Source organism: Aquila chrysaetos, chromosome 15 (assembly GCF_900496995.4).
Source record: "Aquila chrysaetos chrysaetos chromosome 15, bAquChr1.4, whole genome shotgun sequence".
NCBI lineage: Eukaryota > Metazoa > Chordata > Aves > Accipitriformes > Accipitridae > Aquila > Aquila chrysaetos.
The window spans coordinates 7,937,753-7,945,961 of NC_044018.1; the positions used below are offsets into that span (position 1 = coordinate 7,937,753).

General features: G+C 45.2%; 1 protein-coding gene across 1 annotated transcript; it reads left to right on the forward strand.

The window, feature by feature from the left end:
* The first annotated feature begins 214 nt into the window (after positions 1-214).
* On the forward strand, positions 215-5,502 carry SF3B6 (splicing factor 3b subunit 6). Its single transcript, XM_030037857.2, has 4 exons — positions 215-394; positions 706-824; positions 3,276-3,414; positions 3,931-5,502. Exons 1-4 carry the CDS (start codon positions 365-367, stop codon positions 4,018-4,020), a joined length of 378 nt encoding a protein of 125 aa, XP_029893717.1. The 5' UTR covers positions 215-364; the 3' UTR covers positions 4,021-5,502.
* Positions 5,503-8,209: the final 2,707 nt, after the last annotated feature.

Genomic DNA, 8,209 nt, shown 5'->3' on the forward strand with positions numbered 1-8,209 from the left:
CGGCGGGGGGGGGGGGTGCTGCCGCTGCCGGCAGACGCCGCGGGGCGCCCTCTCCGCCGGGGCTGGGGGACGCGGCGGTTGACCCGGGACCGGCCCCCCCCCCCCGCCGCTTCCGCGTCCCGGGGCCGGGGCGGGCGGGCTGGGCCGGGGGGGTGGGGGGGGGCGCGGAGCAGTCCCGCAGGTCACGTGCCCCCCCGCCCGTTGGCGGAAGGGCCGCGAGACTGGCGGGCTGCGGTCCCCGGCGCGGTGCAGGCTGGGATAGCATCCGGGTCCTCCGCTGAGGCGAGCGGCGGGCGGCGGCCGCGGCCCGTTCCCTGCCGGTGTTTCTCTCCCAGGCGGCAGCCCCCTCTCTCCGGCCGGCGCCATGGCGATGCAAGCGGCCAAGCGAGCCAACGTGAGTGCTCTCCCCTGCTCCCTCCCCTCCCGGGCAGCCTGGAGGGGTGCGAGGCGAGGAGGAGTCCTGCGGCCCGCCCGGTCTGGGCTCCTTCCGCGTCCCAGGCCGAGGGAGTCCGTCCTCCTCCAGGCAGGGCTCTTGGTTGACAAGAGCGCGTCGAGTTTGTGGCTGTGGCGGGTTAAAAAAGGACCAGCGAAGCGCGCGGAGTCTGTCAGTGGTGTTAGCCCCAAGATTTAGCACGCAGGCTGCCGCTTTTAAGGTTTGAAGTGAGCGCTCTAGGTCTAACACGCCGTATGTTGTTTCTCTATCAGATCCGGCTGCCTCCAGAAGTCAATCGGATCCTCTATATTAGGAACCTGCCATATAAAATCACAGCGGAGGAAATGTACGATATTTTTGGGAAGTACGGGCCCATTCGACAAATCAGAGTGTAAGTACTTTAGTTTTCCTTGAAAAGTTAAGGATTTTATGTGCTTTAGTATATGCGTTATATGTCAGTATTCCTATTGCAGTAGGTAGCAACTGGCTTTCACTGCTGAAAAAGTTAAACGCACTTTAGCAGTGTCCCTGTGTGCCAAAGATGGATGTGATGATATTTCTCATATGTGTGAATTCGTTAGAAAATAACAGTGCCGGTAGGTAGGGTGAAGAAGCTTAAATTTGATGTGAACTGAAGGTAAGTGGGTAAAAATATGACTTACTCTCTTCAGGAAATCTTAAATTTTACCTTAACTGAAGGTAAAAATAAGAAAGGCAGAAGTTGAATACAACCAGTTTTCATATTTAATGAGTATTAGATACTTAACTAATGGGAAAATCGAGATAATACTATTGCTGCTAGACCTGTCAACCAGAAACAAATACCAGAAACCAACTCCCTGTGTGTCAGGTACAGCTTGTCCCCGAGCCATGTAGTCCGTGGATGATGGCGCTCTGACTGTAACTGTTTTAAAAGCACTGAGGTTATACACGTCTGCAGCAAATCTGAGGTTCTTCTCTTAGTTACTTCAAATACTGAAGACCTGAGCTCTGATGTTTCTTGTCCTGAGTACTGTTCAAATGCTGTGGATTAAACCACAATTTCATCTGGTTAGTACTATGTTCCGGTAAGTTCCCAGTGGAAAGAGTTGGCTGAAGCTGGAATTCAGGAAGAGCTTTTAAGAACCATAGTAAGGCTGGTTGGAGATTGACACTCATACAAAAGGATTTTTTTTTTTTCCCTTTCTGAAAAATATTTAGGAAGGGGAGGGGGAGGAAACAACACTTGGTGTTTGATACTTAAAAAGAAAACATTTTAAGTCACATTTCAATAGATGTACAAAAAGAAAGGAAATGCAGTTTATATTTGATATGAGTCTTTTTGTACTGCTTTTATCTGGATGGTGGCAAAATAACCTGCAGCATCTCTGAGTTCTCGACTAGGTTACTGATTGGATTAGAGCAGAATGTATCCTTGTCACTTATAGCACTCTCCATTTCCCCATGCTCTGCAACTGGGATGGGTAACTAATCCACAATACATTTCATTGTTTTGACTATGCAGGACATACGTATGTAAACAGTTAAACAGACTGAACTTTACTACCCCAAGTAGAAGTGCTCATTCCAGAGCCGTACTGATTAAAAATGATTATTCAGCGTATAGAATAAAGTCAGTCTTACGTATAGAATTGCTTTCAGTAAACAAACAAGGACAGGGGGGATGTATTGCTGATGCTGTGTTGGAACGTGTAGCTAGTGAGATCCTTCTCGTCCAGGGAAGGGCAACAAAAGTGACTGGAGAAGTGGCTAAAGGAAAAAGGGACAGCATAAACTTGCTGCTTGGCTAAACAGGTGGAATTCTTCACTAATAAGCATAAAGGAGAGCTAATATTTAAGGTTTCTGAAAACATGTAGGTTGGAACAGCATGACAGTGGGACATAAAGTATTATGACATATCAGGGGAGCTTTCTATTGGAGCGACGTGCTGGCCTATGCGTCCAGCAGGGAACTAACTGCAGGCACCCTCCCTGCTGATCATTCAGAACTACTGATTCGCATTGTTCTCCACAGAAATCCTAACATTGTCACGAGACAAGGCGTAACGTGGAACTCCCTTTGTAATGACTTTTGTGCTTTGTGCAGTTTTTATCCCATTCTTCTCTTCATTTTTGTACGCATCCCGGTGTGGATATGTGCGATGTCCTTTGTCTTTGGGAGTTCTCTTCATAGAAGCAAGCACCTTAGAGAGAGTTCTTCTGATTATTAAGTTCGCTATAATTATCTTTTAGCTGAGATCTTTTGGATTTGTAAACTCTGCCATCTCTCCGGGCTAGTTAGCATTATGTGCCCAGACGTGTCTCCTGTCCCTTCGGCAAAGGAAATGGAATTGATGGTCTGATAGGTGATGGCTGTGTGCCTGAAGTGGCCTTGCACTAGGGGGGCTGTTTTGACTGTTCTAAATTGACTTTGTGAGGTGCCAAGAGCTGTATTCCATTCTAGGGAGACATCTGATCCAGACAGCCATTAACTGGCAGCCTGGTCTTGTAATATTAAATAAAACAAGCTAATCGCTGTAATAAAAACTTGGAAGTATTTCCAGAAATATGACAACCATTGACAGCAACAGCCTCTGATAGTTGTGGTGGCGAGGCGAGTTTCCCTTAAGGAGCACAATGCAGCACATGCCTCTGTCATGTTTTCCTGTTGTCTCTGACTCTGAACTGTACGTGGAGGTGGGCGTGGAAAGCAGGGAGGTATTTTAATATCTACAAAAAAATAACAAGAAATTGGTTTTTAATGAAGTTGCATTAGTTAATCTAATCTCAGCCACTGCTAAAGATGTAACAGAACTATTTCCTGTTCATTTTGTTTAACATCAAAACTGATATTGCTCTGCAGTGGAAACACTCCTGAAACTAGAGGAACAGCCTACGTGGTCTATGAAGACATCTTTGATGCCAAAAACGCTTGTGATCACCTGTCGGGATTCAACGTGTGCAACAGATACCTTGTTGTTTTGTACTATAATGCAAACCGGGTATGTACGCTTGGGGGTTTTTTTAAGTTACCTGTGAACGTAGCTAGCACAAAAGAAAATTCAGTTTGAAAAGACAGTTTCTTGGATATTTTTAAGAAATAAATCCAAACTGGTAGAGGGAATGGATCAGGTCAATTGTCAGGATTTCATCTGTACTTGGCGATTTGTGTGCAAGAAAAGGGCCTCTGGACCAAGGGTGTGAAAAACATGTTTCTGGTGAGTGTATTTTGGAGAGGAGGAAGCAGGGGCCTTGAAACTGCACAGTTGCAACAAGATGTGAGATCTCGTTTACAGGTGAAATGTCTCTAGTTCTTGATGTTCTGCCTGTTACTGACAGCACCCAGGGTACTGTGGCATTCTCCGAGGTCGAGAATTAAGCAGCACTGTTTGTGTGTGATGTTGGTGTAGTTTGCAGTGATGTTGGTTGTGGTTACTGGGAAATAACATGTCACCAGATGAGATTTTTTTTTTTTTTTTTTTTTTTCCTTCTCACATCTTCTACTTTCCTAATTACAGGCATTCCAAAAGATGGACACAAAGAAGAAAGAGGAACAGCTTAAGCTTCTCAAGGAAAAATACGGAATTAATACAGACCCACCAAAATAAACTGATCTTTTTGGAAAACTGTTCTCAAGCTCTGCCGTCAAGTTCAACTGTTTTCAAGCTCTGCCGCTGAGTTCTTGAACTAAATATAGAATTCTCAATGAGTATAACTTTTTTTTTAAATTTGATAAGCTGTCATTTGAATCTTCAGATGTTCACATTAGGATTAAATAAATGTAGAACACCGGAAGATCTGCTTTAAGATTAAACCCCCCTAAATGGACATGGCTCCTCTGTGTTGCCTGGGTGACCTGACAAATGCTGCATAACCACAGCCCTGTTTCTAGCAGGACCTTTCGAGCTGGGACGGAGCAGGTTGAGCGTTTCACGCCTCCCAAAGTTCTGCCCAGACTCCAGGGCAGATTTTAAGCCTGGCAGCCAGTGACGCCAAAAAGCTCAAGGGGCTCTGTGTGAGCTGCTTGTGCGGAGGTAAACTTCACTTGCCACTTCCTGAAAATGGAGTATTGCAACTAGTCTCCCTGCCACAGGGATTTTTGTGCTTTTTAAAAAAAGAAATAAGTATGGCTTAATACTTCATCACACCTGTGTATTGTACACAAATTATTGCGCCTTTCTCCTGCCAGGAATGTTTGAAGGAGCCTAACTCCATTACGTGATCCTTAGGCTGCTTCTTACTAGAAACAAAGCAAGCCCAAATCCATGCTGGTAACAAAGTTTCTTTTACAAACTATAGAAAATGAATGGCCTTTTAAAAGAATCCAACTGCTTAGGTGACTTCAGTCAAAATATCTTGTTCCCAGTAACTGAGACAAAACTGTTGAGCTGCAGTAAAACAATCTTGCTCTAATAGTGCATTGCTGCAGGGCTGACTTAATGGTATATGAGATCTTGATTACGTGTACCAGGTTTGCGCTGAGGTTAGTAGGAGCGACAGGAATACAATTCACGCCTTTTAAGTAGAGAACACCCGACCAAAACAAGACAGTAGATGATGGTGGTAATTTTAGATACCTGTAGCGCGATTGTTTTCTACTTGGTGTGTTTGGACTGTAATATATTTCATGTACATAAATTTTAGATGTAGTATCTGGTGGAGGAAAAACATTTAAGTTTTTTGGCTCTTTTTTTCAGTACTCACATCCTATGAACAAAAATCAGTGTGATACAGAGTATGCATAACCAGTATGTTTTCGAGGTGGAAAAGAATAACCTCTGCCTCTGTTCTGAACCAGCTGGAAGTTGCGTGAATGTTGGTAGTATCTTGCCTGGGGAGGATTTATTTGCTTGGATGTGATGTTTAACTCCCTGACCAGACGGCTTGCAGCCCGTGCAGAACGTGGGCCGATAACAAACGTACTTTGCCAGAGGATTTGTAATTTAAGTCAGGTTTTTTCAGTGCATTATACTGTCATAAGGGAATGTTTCCATTTTCTTACTGTTAGATTTTTGTTGAAATCTGTCACTTCAAAGAACCATGCTGGTTTTGTGTCCATGTAGTAAAAAAAATAAATGTGTGTCTACATAGTTTTGCTTTTTTTCACCCAGGCTTGCATTATGCTTGCTACTTCTGCATGTAACCTTTCCTTTTAGAAAGGAAGTCATTTGTCACCTGCATGTTTGCGATACAGGTAAGAATTCGCAGAGCATCTGTCCCCGTACGTACGTGAATGTTCACGCGTGTTCAGCACCTGAGTGACGGGGGAGGATGCCCGGCTGCGGGTACCAAGGCCCAGCTCTCAAAGGGAGGAGGTCCCTTGCAGTTGCCATCTGCTGTGGACCTCGTTCCTCAGCTGGGAGGAGCGGGCAGGCTGGCGGTGACGCTCCTGGCCGGCTGTTTCACCCCTGAGCAGCAGGGAGGAGGCAGCTGAAAGGGCTCGGGTGTGATTTCAGCGTTGGGTGGGTGCTCGAAATCCCATCCTGTGCCTGACTGGGGAGCGTCCTGCTGGGACGGGTCTCCCTTCCCTTCTGTTGCAGACGGGCACGTGGGACGCGAGCAAGAGCTGCGTTTAGTGTGGGCGGTAAAAAGCCTTGTCCTTACGCTGCGGCTCTTCCGTACCCGTGTCTTTCCCGTAAAATTGATGCCGCTTTTTGCAGCGAGAAGCCGTGCAGGGCCCAGTGAGCCGTCCCTGAGGTCGGGAACAGGCCATGGGAGACTCAGAGCTCGTTAGCAGCTGGGGCCGGAAGGACAAAGCGCTGCTGTGATGTCATTGCCAGCTTTCCCAGTTGCCCAGCCCTGCACCGCTTCTCCTGTCGGGTGCAGCTGTGACGCAGGTACGTTAGGCGCAAAGCCAGCTGTGACCTGCTGTCCTTGTTCTTAGGTGAGCAGTTAGTTACTGCTCCTGCCCCAGGTCGGTTTTCAGGTCTTGCCCATCGGGTTAATACAAACCCAAGTTTCTCAGGCAAAAACCAGCTTGCCTTAAAAATGTTTAAACAAATGAAATCCTATTGGAGGGCTTGCTTCTATGTGAACATCCATGCCTTTTTAAAGGTTACAAACTGCTCCCCCCCCCCCCCATACATACAGGCCTTTTTATATATATATATATATATATATATGTATGTCACGTATATAGACACACACACATACATGTGCCAAACACTAGGGTGACTGGGGCCATTTACACCAGTTGCTGGGCGTTTAGAAGGGCCCTCGCTGTAACAGGAACTGGAGGTGCTTGTTACCATGCTGGATTTATGCTTTTAATTAATAATAATAAATACTGATAATAAAATACCAGAGTGCTAATAACGGTGCCACATGCTGCCAGCCTTGTTTAAAATCATATGCAAATACCGCGTTGCTTCTGTCAATAGCAGAGAGCATGGTGCTTGCACTACAGTGTCTGTTTTGATGAGGATTTGATGCTGTTTGAAAAACATATATAAAAAGCAATTCTTTAGGGTAATAAGATTAATAAAAATTCCTTCAATGAATCCTCAAGATCAGCAGCTTTTGATTTCTCTGAGAGCTCAGCTGCTGCCTTTCATTAAATATTCCATTTCATACTTTTTCTTCTAGTGCCTGTTCAGGGCTTTCAATGTCCCTGCACATGTAAAATGAAATAATAATTTGTACCTGCAAGACAGGGGGAATGGAAATCGAATGCCCGGAGGACTGTTTTGATGAGGTCTGCTCAAGATTTTGTTTGAAATGTAATATCAAAGGACAGGGAAATGAGTTCAGTTATATGAATGGCAGAGGGGGCAGCAAATAAGGCAGATGTTACCAGCCTCGTATTCTGCATCTGCGCTGGTTTTTGTGTGTGCTCACTTCCCATTTAATTTTTCAGGAAGTAGGGCATGAAATTAAGCCTGGAAGGTCATTTTTTTCCATCGATGCTGTTTAGAAATTAGTAACAAGAGCATATCTGATTACACAGGCAATGACAGTAAATTTTTTCCAATCCATTATATAGTGGTAATAATTATATGTACTGTGTTGATCGATGATACAATTAAATAAATTAACGCATTTGCAGTCAAATAAAGAGCTGAAGATTACATTTCCTTGAAGACTTAATTTCCCTAAGTATCACAAAGCACAATTAGTTTTCCTTTCAGATTTTTTTTTAATGAAATTGGCATGAAAAATGTAATAATCTCTGCTTCCAACAAAGGTCTCTGCAGAGAAAGGGTGATGAGGAGCGAGCTTCATCAACCAGCTGTAATAAGGATTTTACAGACTCGGTAATGGCCGGGTTGTACTGCTGAGGGCAAAAGGAAAGTGCACAGCAGCTCTGCAGATAGAGACGATAAGACTGAGTATGATCAGCTCTTAAAGCCCAGCAGGAACACGTTTGTCACTGATAAGAAACCTAGCAGAAGGGGAAGCGCAGAGCAATGCCCTGCCTATTGCTTTAGACGCAGCAGAAGCTTGTCCACAGCAGGACCAAGAGACAATGGAGGGAACATGGGACCGTTCCAGGTACGCCGCCGATCCGATCCTTCACTTCACTGTTCACTTTCAAGGCATTCAGAAAAGGTCCCAAACCAGATACATTTATGTTTTTCTCTTTTTTTTTTTAACGAGCAACTTAACTTAAACGGGGCCATCAGTAGGAGCAGCTTTAGACCAATGTGCTGAATCGACCTGTGTTTGACAGGCACGACAGGGCTACGTTACATTTAACCAAGACATTGACAGGAGCTCACATCTGCAACTGCTGCAACACAACCTGCAATCTGTAACCCAGTGCTGAAATCAAGACCAGCGACAGAGGCTGGGGCAGTG